Source organism: Silene latifolia, chromosome 3 (genome assembly GCF_048544455.1).
Source record: "Silene latifolia isolate original U9 population chromosome 3, ASM4854445v1, whole genome shotgun sequence".
Taxonomy (NCBI): Eukaryota; Viridiplantae; Streptophyta; class Magnoliopsida; order Caryophyllales; family Caryophyllaceae; genus Silene; species Silene latifolia.
The window spans coordinates 148,010,695-148,029,372 of NC_133528.1; the positions used below are offsets into that span (position 1 = coordinate 148,010,695).

The following is an 18,678-nucleotide window of genomic DNA, read 5'->3' on the forward strand; positions in this document are numbered from 1 at the left end:
CAACTTTATTCAAAAAATTGGTAGGTAAAGACGTAAAGTATAGCTAAAGAACTAAATTAATTATTTCGCTTTTTATTTTTTCTTATGTTTTGAATTAATTAGAATCTTACTAGTTACTTTTTTGTGTTTATATTAATATTGCAGGAGAATGAATTTTCAACTTTATTCAAAAAATTGGTAGGTAAACTATACAATGAGAACTAAATTAAGTGTTTCACTTTTTATTTTTATTATGTTTTGAATTAATTTGAATTTTATTAGTTATTTTTTTGTGCGTGTTTGTATTAATATTATAGGAGGATGATATACTCATATATCAATAACAATGCACGAGATTCGAAGTAATGGCTATGGATCTTCTTTACAGATTTTTTTTCTTGGTTTGGATGACTCTTTCATTTTTGTAAGTTTTTCTTTTTTTCTACAATGGTGTATTAGAAATATCGAATGGTAGCAAAAATCTTTAATAAGTTGTTGATATGTTGTATTATTGTCTTTCACTCTTTCTTACACTTTAGTCTCCTTTGTAACACTTATGTTTTATTTTTATTTTGTCAAACAGGTTACAAATCAAATTGCTTAGCCAAATTATTAAAGTACGATGCACATGTCAATTTGACCTTATCATAGTGTTATAATATGCATAAATAGTAATTAGTTAGAAACCGATTCTTATTCTTCAATTCATTGTTTCAATTCCAATGCTTTCAAGCTTTTAAATCATTTTTTTTTGTTTTCCATCAAATATACTATTCTGTAACTCACAATATTTTTTGGATAAATATTTATTTTCAATGATTTGTTTATATTTTATTTTCTACTGAATTAGGAAATGCTAATATTTCGTATGAAGTATAATAGTATTGTTTTGATTATAATTTTTGATGAATGATCGAATAAGAAGAAGCTATGTTTAGAATCGTATATGCATAAATCTCTATTTATTGCGTGATTCCGAGAAATGTGTAATTAGTTTTGCTCATCTTATACTACTAATAATAATTATTAGAGTTTACCTATAAAGTTTTGATCCTTACTTTACTCTCTTACTTTTTGTCCCAAATCTAATCTTATATATACTACGGAGTATATTATTATAACACAAAATGTGATATTTTAAATATATGTAACCTTTCCTTAGAATTATTTGCAATAGTTTTTAAAGTTGTTCACATAAAAGTTCACGACCGTTTCTTTGCAAGATAAACATAGCGCCAAGTACTTTAAAATGCACCAAAACGACAATAAAAACAGTATCTTCATTCAAGCAATAAAGAGGCTAAATGCAATGTTTATTGGTGAAAAAAACTATTCATATTCTATAATCTATAAGCCGGTCAAAGCAATGATTAAATAATAAAGAGACAATTGAAGAATCACTAATTAAAGAGACAATTGAAGAACCATTAATTAAACAGGCAATTGAAGAATCATTAGCAACTCAAACGAGAAAATAATTGAGAGTCATGATTTTCTTTCTATAAAATCTCATCAAAATACCAATTCGTATTGTCTTATTTGATACCAGGTTGTCGAAACCAACATTACCCGTCCTTACAAAAGTCAGTTTTTTTTGTTCTCTCTTTAATTTAGAGTATTTTGTTGGAATTTTGTGTCTCCTTTTTCCTTTTCTTTCTGTTCATGTATTTATATTTAATAATCTTAATTGGAGGTGCCAATTCAATTAATTAACTTGATAATTTAATTAATAATATTATTGTAGGAGGTATGTATATATTAATGTGATCCTAAAATGGATGTGCTTTGAACTTAGCGTAATTATTTTGCATACCCAATAAGAAATATTTTTACGATACTAGCATAATATCCATATTGTACGAGTTTTAGGATTTTGACGTGAGTATTTATTTAAATTCTATATCTATATGTGTACTTACTATAAGTGAAGTAATAAGAAGGTTATATTTTGTAGAGAAAGAAAAGATAATGAATAAAAAGTAATCACGCTATATATTTCGAAGTTGAGAGGTTTTTAACTGCATATGTAGTAGAAAATAAATTTCAACGCAATTTGTTCATATATGGAAGGGTGACTTCTTTTACTGTTTTGTTTTATTGGTAGAAACTTGTACTCATATTATTAAATCCTTTAAAAATAAGGGACGACAATGAAGCGCAAATTCATGTTCCAATACTTCTATGGCGTCAAGATTGTCCATAAGACCAGAAGTACCCGAAAATTCAATTTGACGGATTGTGTCCTCGTTTCAAAACAACCAAGCTATTCACATTTTGGTTTGCGTATCATCCAGAATCAAAAATTTGGAAAGTATTAAAATTTTGTTTTAAAATACTGCTCCTCAGTCGTGTTCATTTATTTATCTTTTTTTTTTTAAAATTATTTGTGAGTTTTTTTTTTAATTAAAATTAAACAAATGATTGAGAGAGGGGGACTACTCTATACAAGTTATTCACAATTAAACACTTAAACACAGTCAATTATTAACGATCCCGTGATTTTCACGGGTTTCAAAACTAGTTTTAATTATCAAAAAAGTTGGAGAGAAGATTCAAAGGAAAAGCCGCTAGAATAGATAACTCACAAAATCTCATTGAATTCGCCGAAGCCAGAGCTGACCAAGCATATATTATTAATTACGTCCTTGATAATTTTTGTCGAGTTTCGGGTGAAAAAGTTAGTATTGCCAACTAAAGTTTTCTTTTCGGCAAATACACCTGAGTATGAACAAGAAGAAATACAAGCAATTCTTGGGTTTGAGAGCACGACAGACCTGTGTATCTATCTAGGTATGCCTACCATCAATGGTAGAGTAACGAAAGCGACCTTTGCTCATTTAGACGAGAAAATTCACAAAAGGTTAGCGGGTTGGCAGACTAAGCATCTATCTTTGGCGGGACGCAATACTTTAGTGCAATCGACTTTATCTACTATTGCTAACTATAGTATGCAAACATCGAAGATTCCTAGATCAGTTTGTGATAATATTGACAGGAAAAACCGAAAATTTCTATGGGGCGGAACTGAGGAAGCAAAGAAGGCTCACCTTATTTCTTGGGAAACGGTCCAAAAACCAAAATCTATAGGTGGTTTGGGTCTACGTTCCTCCCGTCAGTCGAACGCTGCCTTTCTAGTCAAACTTGGATGGCGTGTACTCACAGAGCCGTCTAGCCTATGGGCTCGTGTCCTTAGAGCTAAGTATTGCAATGGCCGCTGTGATGTAGACATGTTTCAACCTAAGGCTAATATGTCTAATGTATGGGCAGGGATCACTTCAAACGCTGAGTTTTTACATAAAGGAGATTCCATGGCAGTCGGGAATGGGCGAAGAACACTCTTCTGGGACCACTCTTGGGCCGGTAAAGGCTGCTTATCGGACAAATTTGTTGCTCCTATACCGGAAGCTATCCTTGGGGCCACAGTCAGTGAGATGTGGGATGCACAGGCGGGATGGAAATGGGATGAATTTGCTAATTATCTCCCGCAAGAAGAGTTACAAAAAATTGCTTCTTACTCCCTATCTATTGATCCTTATTTAGAGGACGAACTTTACTGGAATGGGACGTCTTATGGTAAATTCACTATTAAATCGGCCTTCAATATCATAAGAAGAGCTGACGTTCAAACCGAGAGCAATCAGACGGCATGGAATCTCATATGGAAACTCCCGGTCCAACAACGAATCCGTTTGTTCATTTGGCTTGCAGCCCATGATCGTCTGATGACTAATTATAATAGGGTTCGGCGCAATTTATCAGACGATCCTATCTGCCCACGCTGTCTTGAGGAGGACGAAACCGCAGATCATTTGTTGCGTCATTGCCCCGTTTCGATGGAAATTTGGTCTGAGATTGGTGATGGTGCAAACTCAGAACACTTCTTTACGGATTCCTTTAATTCGTGGATTGCAAAAAATGCGAGTAATGGGTCGGCTCTTGTTTCCATAAACTGGTCGATGAAGTTTTCTATCACGTGTTGGTGGTTGTGGAGGTGGAGAAATAACATCGTTTTCGGCAAAGCTATGGAAAACCCGACTGACCCAATATCGTTCCTCCATCGTCAATTTGAACTCTCAAAACAAGCCTTTGATCCCTTTTCCCTTTTCATCCCGAGCCCCGGCACATCTCGTGTTGAGCGTTACATCAGATGGCACCCCCCTGCTCACGGCTGGATGCTTCTTAATACCGATGGTGCATCACGCGTAATCCGGTCCATTTGGATGTGGTGGTATTATTCGAGACGAGACGGGCAATTATGTCTCGGCATTTATGTTTTCATGCGGCTCTTGCTCGTCTATGAGAGCTGAGATGCGAGCATTACTGACTGGGTTGGAGCATGCAAGACGACTTCAATTCCCTCGCCTGATGGTGCACATGGACAACAACCCGTGTGTTGAGTTTTTCAAGAGCGATCAATTGTTAAGCAGTGATTTACGTCCGCTAGTACGACGTTGCAAAGAATTGATGGACTTAGATGGTTGGGAAGTTCGCATCAATCATGTTTACAGAGAAGCAAATCGGGCAGCGGATTGGTTAGCGAATAATGGGGTCAATGCATCGTCATCCACCGCCATTCTCGAGTATCCTCCTGAAGGGATGCGTACGATATTGCGTGAAGATATCTTAGGTGTCTCGTTTCCTCGTTTAGTCATCACTTAATCTTCGGGGCTTGCCCCTCATATGTACAAAAAAAAAAAAAAATCTCATTGAAGATGGCACGTATCCGTCATTTTGGAGTGACGGATACCATTTCCTCTTACAAATGACCCAAATAGAGGAGAGAGGGAAGGACATGGGAGTGCCCCCATCTTGTCCACCTATCCGTTTTATGCGTGACATTACCCGTTACTTGCTCCGACCCGTTTTCAGCAAGACTAACTGTAGATAACTATGGATCGAGTTCAAGTGTTCAACGAACTAGATAGTGGTGCATGAACAACTCTAAGTTGGTTGTATAATGCCTACCCTACCTCTACGGCTCTATGCTTGCACTTCGATCAGTCTTCAGTATCCTTACCTTTCCTAGAAACCGCGTACCCACTCATTTGCACAAATTAAGGGAGGAAATCCAACGTTCCAATTTCCTGTCTGGTGGGTGTCAAGTACTGTCAACTATCAACTGCCAAATTGGCAATCACTCACTTTAATCTTTCTAATGTTGATTAGATATACAAGAATCAGATAACGCATTAGCTGCTTCCCGTTAAAATTAATATGTCCCTTTCTTTTATAGAAATGTTGATGTAAAATGGTAAATTGTAGTACGGATTACGGAGTAACTAATCGGTTTATTTAAGTTAGGCGTAACTACGTAAATGATTATGACACGAAAGCATTATGTCATCATAGTAAAATTCCTGCGTCTGCCACTGATTATAGTTCCTATATTTCAAAATAATCTTCTTAGTTTGACTTGCAAAGCCTCCAAAAGACCAAAATACTACTTTGACTCGATTTTACTCGATTTTTATAATTTCTTTTCATTAAAAAAATACTTTTGTGAAATTTTTTTATATGATTAAGGTAAATATTTTATCAAGTTATAATTTTTAGTTTCATTTTAACACTTATTAATGGTCAAACTTTGACTTCAAAAGTCAAATTAGGGAAACTATTTTGAGATGGAGGAAGTTTCTTCCATTTAAAAAATTTACTAATTAACCCAATTAGTGCAATTCACAAATTATTATCAATAATTTTTTATTAAGGTATTTAAGCAAAAAAAAAAAAAAAAAAAATTAGAGGGAATGATTCCCTTTTCCCATAATTAATTAACTTTTAATTTAATTTAATTTAATTAGATTTATTAATTTTTCTTCAAAAAATGAATAATTGTTTATTATGAAGAAACATGAACTAGGATTCTAGGAACTTACCTTGAAAGATCATACCTTTGGACCTTGTTGAAGCTTTTGAGCACATCTTTGAACCAATAAATTAGTTATCTTCCTCTATGTTTCATCATTGTTTTCATCAATTTCTTCACTTTACCTTGGTACATCCCTTTTCTTCTTTCACTTTCCAATTAATTTAATTTTTTTTTTTATATTTAATTGCATCTAGATCTACTTTCTTAATATTGCTTTATTTTTCATCTGGGTTTGTGTTCAAAGCTTCTGTTTTTGATTCATTTTCATGGGTTCATTTGTTGTTTTTGTTGTGTAAATGTTGGAAATGATATGAATGTTCTTATTGTTTGTTTGTTGAATTTAGCTTTTTTGATTTGAATGTGATTGTTAATGTTGTTTGTGCAATTTTCATCTTGGGTCATTCGGAAATAAGTCTCTTTGTGTTGCTAACACAAGGGTAAGACTAAGTACATCCGACCCCCTCATACCCTGCAATTTGCAGGAGCCATTGAGACACTGGAGTAATGTTGTTGTTTTTGTCATGAAAAAGCTGTTAATTTGAATGAGATTGTTAAAGCTGTTAATTTTAGTTTTTTTTTGTTTGTTATGAAAACACTGTGAATTTGGATGTGATTGTTGATTTTGTTTGCTGGGTTTGTTTTGTTTTGTTTCAGTGTGATTATATTGGTTGGATGAGCAACTTTGGTTTTGGTTGTGAAAGACTTGAACTTTCTCTTGTTGCTGTAAGAAGTTGGAAATTTTGAGGTTGTTTCATGGGCAATACATGCCGGGGATCATTTGGGACTAAACTTTTTCAGGGCGAAAACCAGCCCGAGGATCATTCACCTACGACAAATTCCAATTCCAATTCCCATTCCAATACGACTAGTAGTAGTAACTCTAAGCGAAACCCTTCTGAGTTTTCGAATTCTGATTATTCTCCAACTAGTTTGAGGAACCAACAACTCATTAATCAGGAATTCGGCCAGGAAAACCCACCGAAGAAAACTCATATTCCTGCTACTATGCACAACACCAAAGATAATATGATGAAAAAGCAAAATGATAGTCTGGCTTACTTTGTGTTAGGTCATAAGACGGCAAACATTCGTGATCTTTACATGTTAGGCCGTAAATTGGGGCAAGGGCAATTTGGGACCACTTATTTATGTACTGAGATTGCTACTGGGATTGAGTACGCGTGTAAGTCTATATCTAAGAGGAAGTTGATATCCAGGGAGGATGTGGATGATGTTAGGAGAGAGATTCAGATAATGCATCATCTAGCTGGTCACAAGAATATTGTGACCATAAAGGGTGCATATGAGGATCCTTTATATGTTCATATTGTGATGGAACTTTGTTCTGGGGGTGAGTTGTTTGACCGTATTATTCAGAGGGGGCATTACAGTGAGAGAAAGGCAGCTGAATTAACTAGGATCGTTGTTGGAGTTGTTGAGACGTGCCACTCTCTTGGGGTGATGCACAGGGATCTTAAGCCTGAAAATTTCTTGTTGGTTAATAAGGACGATGATTTCTCCCTCAAAGCAATAGACTTTGGATTGTCGGTCTTCTTCAAACCAGGTACCAAAGTTTTTGAATTTTCTTTATGATTTCTATTTTGTTACAGTCTTTACATTACTTTCTCTTAGTTGAGTTAGTTCTAGCTTATGTTCAAACATCTGCAAAGCAGAGATAAAGGGACTTGCTTTTAGGTAGGCATCATCGATAGTCGTACTGTGGGGTAAGTTCATAGCCAATTGATGCATTTGCCACCAAACTCACCGTTGTATCACTTGTATTCCATGGTGATGTCTACTTATAAAGCCCGAAACACATTTTATCTCTAGAACCCACATTTTATCTCTAGAGCTGTGCTCATATCTTGTTTACACTATATTCTGAATGAAAAGCTTTTAACTTTCTATTACCGAGCTAAAATCACTTTAACTACGGCTTCTTTCATAATATTATGCAATGTTTCTATGTTGAGACCGTTGAGACTGGAGTTTCCAACTTCTGGGGACTAAATGAAGGGTGTGTTGCTTTTGCAGGCCAGAAATTTACAGATGTGGTTGGAAGTCCATACTATGTTGCACCCGAGGTTCTTTTAAAGCATTATGGCCCAGAGGCAGACGTATGGACTGCCGGAGTTATATTGTACATTTTGCTCAGTGGTGTACCACCATTTTGGGCTGGTATGATGTAATTCTTTTACTAAAAGGTGCTTTTGCCGTTGTTACATGCAACTCAAAAACATTGACCTGATTTACCTTTCGTATTCTTTCGCAGAAACGCAGCAAGGAATATTTGATGCCGTTTTAAAGGGTCATATTGACTTTGACTCTGATCCGTGGCCCCTAATCTCGGATAGTGCAAAGGACTTGATAAGAAAGATGCTGTGTTTGCATCCTTCTGAACGATTAACTGCCCATCAAGTGCTATGTAAGTTGTACTCTCAGTTTCATGTGTTCAATTGAAAGGCTTTGTTATGTTAATATTTCTTTCCTTTAATCTTTTGTAAGTTCTTGCTCTAACAAAAGTCAATTACTATGTTTTAGGTCATCCTTGGATTTGCAAAAGTGGGGTAGCACCAGATAGGGCATTGGACCCTGCTGTTCTTTCTCGCCTCAAACGCTTCTCTGCTATGAACAAGCTCAAAAAGATGGCTTTGAGGGTATATCTCTTGTATAAATTTGACATCCTAATTTTTATTGAAATTTTTGGAGGTGCAATATGTTATCAATGCCCCGAGGCTTCATTTCGTGATGTTCGGGGACTGGAACTGTACATCGTTGAAAGTCTTTTCGAGTAATACTTTGTTCCTAAATCATTTACGATTTGTTTTCAGCTGAAATATTCATTACAAATGTATATAGAGAATTACTTAGAGAAAAAGATGAGGGAAAATGAAGTTAATCTTCCTTTTCTTTGTCTATTTCTTACAGGTAATAGCTGAAAGTTTGTCAGAGGAAGAAATCGCTGGATTGAGAGAAATGTTTCAGTCAATGGATACTGATAACAGTGGTGCAATAACATTTGAGGAGCTTAAAGCTGGTCTAAAAAGATATGGTTCAAACCTTAAAGATACAGAGATACGGGATCTCATGGATGCGGTAAGGATTTTGTTCTTAGGTGATTATGCATTGCTCCCCTTTTACGTGTTGGTTATCACACCCTTTTATGCTAATAATCTTTTTGGTATAATATGTTCTTTGTTTTCTAGCATTCTAGGATACTAGAAATCAAAATCAACCTGTTTAACGTAGTTTGGTAGGCAGAAGTGTTTAGCCGGTAATAGCTCATTGAGATTTTGTTTCTTTTACTTGTGCAACCTATTTTTTATTTCTCGGTTACTGTATTGTGTTAGAAAATGTAGACCTCTGGCGGTGGTCTCATCAGTCATCACTGTGGTTGTTTCTTTGTGTCCTCTGTACCATTTGTAGGATGTTTTGATCATAGACCTAGTGAATCGTTTTATTTATGGTGGTTTTGAGTACTTTCGACTAAGGTAATACTTGTATTAATTACTCCATAGTACTTTTGATCAAAGCCTGGTACATCGTAAATTTGTAATAGGTCATGCAAACTACATTGAAGGTATAAAATCATCATATATAATTTATATATTTGGAGAATGTTACTCTAATCTGAACAAATCATTCTCTCTTATGTTGAACATGGCGAATGCAAAAAAGTCGATGTTTTTTTTTTATATCAGTTTCCTTCGTAACTTTTGTTAAGCATCTCTAATCTAATTCATCTTGTCGTGCAGGCTGATATTGACAACAGTGGTACTATTGATTATGGGGAATTTATAGCTGCAACCATTCATCTCAACAAGCTAGAGCGCGATGAACATCTTGTTGCCGCATTTCAGTACTTTGACAAGGATGGAAGTGGATCTATTACAATTGATGAGCTCCAGATAGCCTGTCAAGAACAGGGACTTAATGATCTCTTCCTTGAAGATATAATTAAAGAGGTCGACCAAAATAATGTAAGTTGTCTTCTCACCTATGTTACTCGGAGTCGCGTACTTGTTTTGGTCAGAGTTATAATTTTCAAGTATTTGGAGTTTTTGAAGTGAATATGGCCCAAAGTATTATGTTATCTCTTTTCCTCTATTTTTGTCATTCGGGCCTCCTTTTTGCTCTTTTGGGAAGTGTCGGAGTGGTGAGGGTAAGGGTACGGCTCCCATGCTCGTATCTTTGCATATTGTATCATATCAGACACATGTAGAACTCCAAAATAGTAGAATTAATGCTCCGTCTTAACCGTGGTATTTGTCTTTTGATTTCAACTTCAGGATGGGACCATCGATTATGGCGAATTTGTAGCAATGATGAGAAAGGGAGATGGTGGGATAGGCAGAAGGACCATGATGCGCAGCAGCCTAAATCTAAGCATGAGAGATGCCCCTGGAGCCCTCTAATTTATCACATTTGTTCCATAAGGTGCCGTCTTTTTCCTGTTATTTACTCTCTTAGCCTGGGCTAGTGATGGGTATGAATATAATTCCGATGGTTAAGCCCTCTTTAAGCTACTTCAGTCGAGTTCGAGTTAATTCAACTACGTTTACAACAACAACAAAGCCTTAGTCCCAAAATTACTTGGGGTCAGCTAACATGAATCGTCATTCGAAACCATTACAACTCTAAATGTTTGTTTTGCTTGGAATGAAGCTTAAAACCTAAATTATTTTCATAAAATAGTCATCTCCGATGCTTGCAGCTGAGTCTGACTAACTCAATACTGCTTGAAAGTTTGGTTATGTAGTTCTTTCCGAGACATACTTAAGTCTAAACTAATGGTGCGTCACCTTAGACTGGTATAACATGCGACTTTTTAACCGTTGTGTGCGAACCCTTAGGAGATTGATGTACTTATGGTGGCGATATTGTAATGTATTGCAGGTTTGTACAGCAATGGATGATAAATCATAATGTAGTTTTGTTCTTTCCTCGACTCAAGTACTGTGATCATTTATTTGTAAAGTTTGTATGATCGAGCCTCTTAGAAGCTGCGCGTTTATATTGTACCTCCTGAAGCAAGAACATACAAGCTCCATGATGACATAAACTCTGAAAGTATTCCCTTCCTCAACCATTGTATCATCTGATGTACACACACGAGTTTCAAATAACACGGTAAATCAAGTATCGCTTCTCCTACTTTTCAGAGAGCTGTCTTGTAAAAGAAAAGGAAAGAAGAAAAGAATTTTGTTCAAGCTACTGTAGAAGTGTTCTTAGAATTCAGTTTTTTCATGTATGTTCATGTAAGATTTAAGCCTGTATTTCTCTGTACCATGAATGAAAACAGTCGTAGCCCTTGAATTACGGGTTTTTTTTCCCGTCTTTTTTTTTTGGTAGGAAAGGAAGTTTGTAATGCCATACTGAGTAATTATTTACTTAATTTACTTGTGGATTTCTCATCGGTTATTTTATCGACTTATTGCATAATGCATTGCACCCTTTGATACTCGATACAAATCACGCTGACTTGAAACTGTACCGAGTCACACAAATTTCTTTGGCTGGATCCGATGTTTAACATGTCGTTGGACTGCCTTACTAGAGATTTACTCGGGCGTATTCTGTTACAATTCCTTCATTTTCAGTCTTGACAGACAAGTCAGATTAGTCGAATGCAAGCGCGTATTCTGTTACAATTCCTTCATTTTCAGTCTTGACAGACAAGTCAGATTAGTCGAATGCAACTTTGATTTTACGTTAGAATCAAGTACACCCCGTTATAATCTTAACTTGTCTGAACGAAATTAAAGGAATAGTTTAGGGATTCAATATTCCGAGGAAAAGTATTGATATTTTTCCTCGGAATATTGAATCTTTGAACTATTCCTTTGTTCGTTCAAGAAGTTAACAACTTTAATTTAGCTCTCAGAAGCTTTTACGATGAATTTCATACGAAAACTCAAAATTAAAATCTATAAAAAGATACTCGTAGTACAAAAGTATATAATCTCAGATACATTAGATTGATTATACAGAAAACAAGAACATAGTACTAACAGAAAGTACTACATGAAACCGTCTCATTGAAGACTTTAAACAAAACGACGAGCAAACTACATAATGCATACGTCTTTTGTAGTCAGACCATCTCAAACTCGATCAGACAGAGATGAACTCTTCATGGACGAGGAGAGCAAAGACGAGAACAAGGAAGCCAACAATGATACAGTTGCTTTCGGAAAACGTCGTCTGAGAGTACGCAGACAATGTTATGGCAGCTCCTATTAATCCTATCGATAGCGCCTTTATCTTCTGTTCCATTTTCTCCTAGACAAAAAATTTCCTTGTTGATTAATTTGGTGAGTTTTTGCTGAATTTTTGTATGGAAATGAAGAAGTTCTGAGTATTTATCATCTAGATCAAAATGTTCTGAAAGTACAAAGTCAACGGGACAAGTTGTTTGGTGGATCTGGATTCGGGGGTTCGTTGACCGGGTTATGTTATTATATTGACAGTTGCTATTTCCCATTACGTAACATGTTTGCAAGTTACTCCGGATATGTTTTTGTTAACTTCAAAGGGTATTACGATTCTGGGCGGGGATTTCAGTGAGTGAATTATACATCTGATAATTCATCTGATGTATACATTAGATGATATAATTTTTGAGCATTAAGATAAAGTTTTTGAGTTTTATTTTAAAAATTACTCCCTTCACACATTTATTTTCACCCCATTTGTTTTTGGGAGGTCAAAGTTTTCGAACTTTGACCGTAAATAACTTGGAGAATAAAAATTATTGGATTATAAAATAAAAACATTCACACTTATTTTCATGATAACTTTCACGGAAAAAAAATTCAAGAAAAAAAATTAACATATAGACGTCGAAAATTATGGTTAAAGTGCCGTCTTGGAGACCGTAATAAAGCAAATGGGGTGAAAATAGATGTGTGAAGGGAGTATGAATTTTGTTAGAAAGTTTTTGAGTTCATTCTTTTCAACATAAAACAAAAAAAATTACAATATAACTCAAAAATATTACATATAAGCTCAAAAAAATTTGAGTTTTGAGGTAAAAAAACTAACATGTAACTTTTAAACTTTATAAAGCTTGAAAAAAATACACAAAAACTCAAATATATATAGAGTCTGATGTAATACATCCGATGTATAATCCTTTTTCTCCGGGGATTCGAATCTTAAAACCTACAAGCGAGTATTATCTATGCAACTTTTATGTAAACTACACCCTTCGTCCCGGTCAATTGTTTTCCTTTGGATTCGGCACAAAGACGAAGGAAAGAGGAAGAGCAATTATTAATTGACAAGTGGACCAAATTGTGTGTGAATGGTCAAATTGCTTATCTAGTTCATTCTTAAAATAGAAAAGACAACAATTGACTGAGACATCCCGAAATAAAATAGGATAATAAATGACCGGAACAAAGGGAGTATTAAGCTAAGACATCTTTGATTTGTTCCCAAGTTATATTGAAGTTGAGTTCCCAACATTAACCATTAGTCTAGAGATGACAATATGGCGTTTTGTTGCACGTTAAATAGTATAAGCGCTTTTGCATAAAGTCTTGAGCTTGTACAAAATGTTTTTCATTACAGTTAGATTAAATTTTCGACATAATTTTTCAGCTTTATAACAGTTTTAAAGCTTTTATGTAAAGATACTGACTTAGTTCGGTTGCACTATATATAAAAAAATTCGTTATTTGGACACTAACATAGTAACATTAGTTAAAACTTTTGGTAGTGATCAAGACTAGACATCTCTATTTCGGACCAAAATAAAGTTGATGGTTTGTATAGAGTATGTATGTACGATTGATTGTATAACTATTGAAAATTCAAATTGTATTAAACGAAAACCACGCAGGAAATATATTATTGGTAACACTAAAATAAAACATATTGTAAACTATTATAGAGATACATAAACTACATGAAACACAATGCAAGTAGAAGTGTCTAAAAAGAACCATTTTTTGTTGTATTTTGTACCGTAAGACTTTATCATGTGACTCCAGTGACTCTTGTTTCGTATTTGCTTCTATAAAATAGTACTCCGTATGCATTAAAACATAGATTATTCTCGTCACTATTTGTATTTCAAAATACAAGTTAAAGGGAAATACGCAATGTGATTAACAGTTATTTTTATTTGTTCTCCGAAACAAAATAAAAACAAATGGACTATACTATAATGATTAGAGCTAGCAAAAGTTGACCCGACCCGAGAAACCCGACCGGACCCGTTCGAAACCCGACCCGATACAACTCGAAAACTGGGTGAACCGAAACCGAACCGAACCAACCCGACCCGATAACCGACAACGCCCTTATTTTTTCCAACCCGAACCCGACCTGAACCGATGCGACCCGACCCATGACCCGATATTGACTCAACCCGATAGATGACCCGATAATGAATTAGGTTAATAATAGTGTAAATAATACAAAATTGAATCTTAATTATTTTCAATTAAAAACTTCAATTAATACACCACACGTTTAAACATAAAATTATGAATCTAAAACTAAAAACATATGAGAAAATATATGTTGATAACCTGACCCGATACTGACCCGTTAACGACCCGACCCGCCTTGCCACCCGTTGATGACCCGACCCGAAAATGACCCGACATGAACTGCAACCGACCCGAACCGATTCTGACCCGGCACAACCCAAACTCGACATGACCCGACCTGCTTTGACCCGACCCGAGTGACCCGATTGCCATCTCTATAAATGATGTCATTTGATATAATTTTGGAAATAATAAGGTAAAAAATAAACATCGAATAAAACAAGGTCTTATGCCGTGACCAATAGAGTAGACAGAAGAATTGGTGGTAGGCAATTGTAAACATGAAAACAACAGCTAATCGGCAGCTTTGTACCATATATACTTTCATTTTAACGACAGGTTGTTATGTTCATTGTCACATTCCTCATTCCTGTAATGCCGCTATCAATTAGCTTGTGTTTAATTATCACTTCTCTCTCCAATTTTGTGTTTCTTTACTTTGTAATAAAGCACAATTATGAATTCTAATTATTATTCAAGGTCCTACAATGATTTGAACTTTACAACTTGGTTTAACGTAATTATATTTGAAAATAAACCGTAATTGATTAACGTCTGAACCGGAAAAGACAATGTCGAAACTCTATTAGTACTAATTTCTTGAATTTCCATCAATAATTTTCGAGAAAAATAACTTGGATTATTAAAATTTCGGTACCAACCTAGAAGACCAATGAAAGGATGTCGATTGGTTGACACTAAATTTCGGCATTGCCTTCATTTTCCACAAATACTATCCTACAATCAGTTATATTATAGTAGTGTACAACTACCTCAAAGTTGTTGAGCTCTTATACAAAACTGTTGAGCAATTTTACAAGTTATTAAGCTATGTTACGAAGTTATTGAGTTTAATAATTATTATGTTAAACTCAATAACTTTGTACCATAGCTCAATAATTTTGTTAATAAAACTCGACAACTTTATAACAAAGCTCAACTGCATTAAATAAGTTGTATATACAACCAATTGTATAATACATTTACTGTTCATTTTCCGGGAAAATCATATTAAAATTTTGAAATAATTATTAGTAAGTGATTTCAAAGAACATGAATACATCACGGTAGTACAAACTCATTTTCCGAACATTAAGCTTACATTCCTTACACATTGCCGACATTGGCATAACGATACAAATGGACTGAAGATTCAAATCTGCGACTTATCGTCTACTAAACCCGTGAAATTGTGAACCTATGATTCTATGAATGTACTCATCAAACTACTGAAACAGAGTATAGACCAAACAACTAAGAAGATCAACTAGAGTACAATATATAGTACTTAGATCAAACTAAATATATCCATGGTAATTATTACTTGGTACATTATACAAAATTACACTGGTTCCCAAACAATTGTACCACGAAATATAAAAAAAAAAAATACAATTCGATAATTCTTGTGTGAGACGGTTTCACACTTTGTTCAATAAACAGTAATTCTTGTGTGAGACGGTTTCACACTTTGTTCAACAAATCAAGTAAACCAAATAATAATAACTAAAAGTAATACAAAACATTCAACCCAACAAATTACTCCTTCCGTCCCAATCACGATTAAAAATACCCTTCACTAAGAATGAAAAAAAGGTAAACAAATAAACGACGCTGACGAAATTGGATCATATAATCTCAACCCCAATATGCTTCTCATCATCAATAATGTCTAGATCTTGTTTCTTAGACACAACCCAAGCCCAGCCCAAATCCCATAATTTTTTAATAGAATTGGACCCATTGATAGCCCAATTAATCCCATTTTGGTCATTTTGATCAATTGGTGATGAAATTGGGAGTGATTTTTGAAAACTAGTTTTATTTTGTATTGTTTGAACAATTGAGCTCATTTTTTTGGATTTTTGTGTGAAATGTGAAGGTTTTTTGGGTGTCGGTGGAATGTTGTAAAATGTGGTGAGATGATATGAAATGTGGAGTATGATGAGGAGAAGAGTGTGATGGAGGGAAGAGAAAGAGAAGTGGTGGGGGTGTATTAAAACAGCTAGCTTATTAAGGTTTTGAATTTACAGCCTGGGTCTTTTTGTTCCATTTGTGCTCTTTTTATACCCACATTTTTTTTTGAGACTGGAATAGCCGCTTTTATGGTAAAACGGATTTTTGTCATGTTTTTTTTTCGGTTGAAAAGAGTTGAGCAGAACAAAACTGAATTTAATTTAATGGAGCTGAATTGAACTGAATTAAGAGTTAATTTGTGAATAGATGAGATGACCTAAGCCGAGCTGAACTGAATTGAAATAAGTTGAAATTAAGTTCAAAAGTACAGAGCCTTAAATATGCATCATGTGATAAAATGCGGTTATTTAGATAACAACCAAAAAATTATCTTACTAATTAGTTTTCAATTAAATTTAGATCAATTCAGTTTGGTTAAAGTAAACCAGAGACAATCCTCTGATACAAGTTTAGTCGACTAGGGATGACTGGATGAGTTCAAGGAATTTGGTTTTGAACACAATTTCAAGCTAAGCCTAAAACGTATTATCGTAAAATAATACTCCCTCATATTTTTTTTATGATATTTCACATTGGTTTTGGATCAATATTTAGTAGAGTGGTTAAAACTCCACCCTTGTACTCCATTCACACATGAAACATAAGAAGGAGTGGGTCTTCACCTGTTTCAAACCCAACGAGCCAAAAGAACAAGAAAAGGATATTTTCCTGAAAATAAAATACGAAATATGAGAAAATAAATTAAAGAGATATTAAACAGAAATTAGGGGTGTTACACATATTCCTCAAACACATTATCATATTTGGAGGAGATAAAGTTAAAATACTTACGCAGGATCATTGGACGAGATTTGAATGACTAAGTGCAACACAACTCTTTAAAAGAGTCAACACGAGTTTTGCAAAACACGACTAAAAGTATTTTTAAACAATAAACGATTCTGCAAGTTTACTCGATTAAAGCTTATGTCTTTTTTCAGATTTAAACTCTTTGTTGCACACTTGTAATAATGAATTAAGCAAGGTATTTATAATATCCAGGAAGTGTATACTTCACACATTAAAACATCTCACACACACCATTACTTCAAGTGATAAAAATATTGTAAATATTGTAATGAACTAAGCTTAAAGTCTTTTTTCAGATTTAAACCCTTTAGCAAGATATTGAAAGCCGTATTTTCTTTAAAAGATTTCAAAATATTTCCAGAAAATCATTTGTGAAACTTGAAAGCAGTTTAACAATAGTTCAAATAATTTCGAAATGTTTCTCTCAAAGATGAGTCAGCAATCACAGTTGACTGCACTGTTGTTTTTCGCACTTAGACATAAATCGAGTTAATGATCTCTTACAACACCATGACTCTTACACTATTGACAATCTTCATCTTTGATCTTCTTAATAACCTTGAATTGACGATTGAAGCTTCATGCTACATAGTTAAAACTTAAGAAGCACACGATTAAATAAACAATGAGATTAATTTGTCTTAAGACATCATCAAAACTAACTAATCAAATTGGGTCTCAACAGATTCTCTCCGCCTGATGGCTGGGAAATACGTTTACGTCTGAATTTAAGTGATGAGGTCGTAAAAAAGTGGAAAATATGGTCTAACAAATTTGTATCTACTCAGATGATTTTAGTGGACTTGTAGCACAATGCAACATGTTAAATAGATTTGATGTAATTGAGACTTTTTAGTGACGGGGTGTAATGAGAGTTTAAGAGAGATCAACTATATTCTTGTATAAGGGAAATTTGTATTCGATCACAATGTTATTTTTTTCAAAATTAGAAAACTTAATCATTTTATTGCAATGTATGATCGATTGATCGCCTCATTTAATACAAGCGAAATCTCAAGATTCACTTTAGAAGTTTACGGATAGCAATACTTGCAACCAGCAAGACCAAGAGAATAGAGATCAAATTAGATGCTCGTTAGACACCTTGCATGCTCAATCATTTACATGTGCATTAACGAAATAGTGAAGAACGCTTAAATTCTTTTGCGCTAAATATAGTGTTATACTTCAGTTAATAGGTAATAAATTTTTAATGTCGGACTCGAACTGTGACATGTGTACGTTCACCTATAGTATTGATATAGAACGCCAAAACGTAAATTCTTTGACATATATTTATACAAAACAAGAAGTTATAGTATCAGTTAGAATAACATTTATTGTACTGTATACTAGAAGTATATTACTATAAGAAAAAAAATGGGTAAATGCCAATATTATTATTTAACAATTAAAATTATGATAATATATTAATATGGGCCT

General features: G+C 34.4%; 1 protein-coding gene across 1 annotated transcript; it reads left to right on the forward strand.

Moving 5' to 3' along the window:
- Nucleotides 1-5,650: 5,650 nt before the first annotated feature.
- Nucleotides 5,651-11,268, forward strand: LOC141648378 (calcium-dependent protein kinase 26-like). The gene is made up of 9 exons (XM_074456985.1): nucleotides 5,651-5,974; nucleotides 6,503-7,412; nucleotides 7,883-8,026; nucleotides 8,121-8,273; nucleotides 8,390-8,505; nucleotides 8,777-8,944; nucleotides 9,604-9,828; nucleotides 10,138-10,285; nucleotides 10,745-11,268. Exons 2-8 carry the CDS (start codon nucleotides 6,602-6,604, stop codon nucleotides 10,261-10,263), a joined length of 1,743 nt encoding a protein of 580 aa, XP_074313086.1. The 5' UTR covers nucleotides 5,651-5,974; nucleotides 6,503-6,601; the 3' UTR covers nucleotides 10,264-10,285; nucleotides 10,745-11,268.
- The last annotated feature ends 7,410 nt before the right edge of the window (nucleotides 11,269-18,678 follow it).

What these genes read in the sequence shown, in the direction of transcription:
- LOC141648378 (XM_074456985.1), top strand. Translation starts at nt 6,602, where the DNA reads ATGGGCAATACATGCCGGGGATCATTTGGGACTAAACTTTTTCAGGGC. An exon ending in TCAAAAAGATGGCTTTGAGG is followed by an intron (nt 8,506 to 8,776) that starts GTATATCTCTTG and finishes TATTTCTTACAG; the next exon opens with GTAATAGCTGAAAGTTTGTC. An exon ending in TACGGGATCTCATGGATGCG is followed by an intron (nt 8,945 to 9,603) that starts GTAAGGATTTTG and finishes CTTGTCGTGCAG; the next exon opens with GCTGATATTGACAACAGTGG.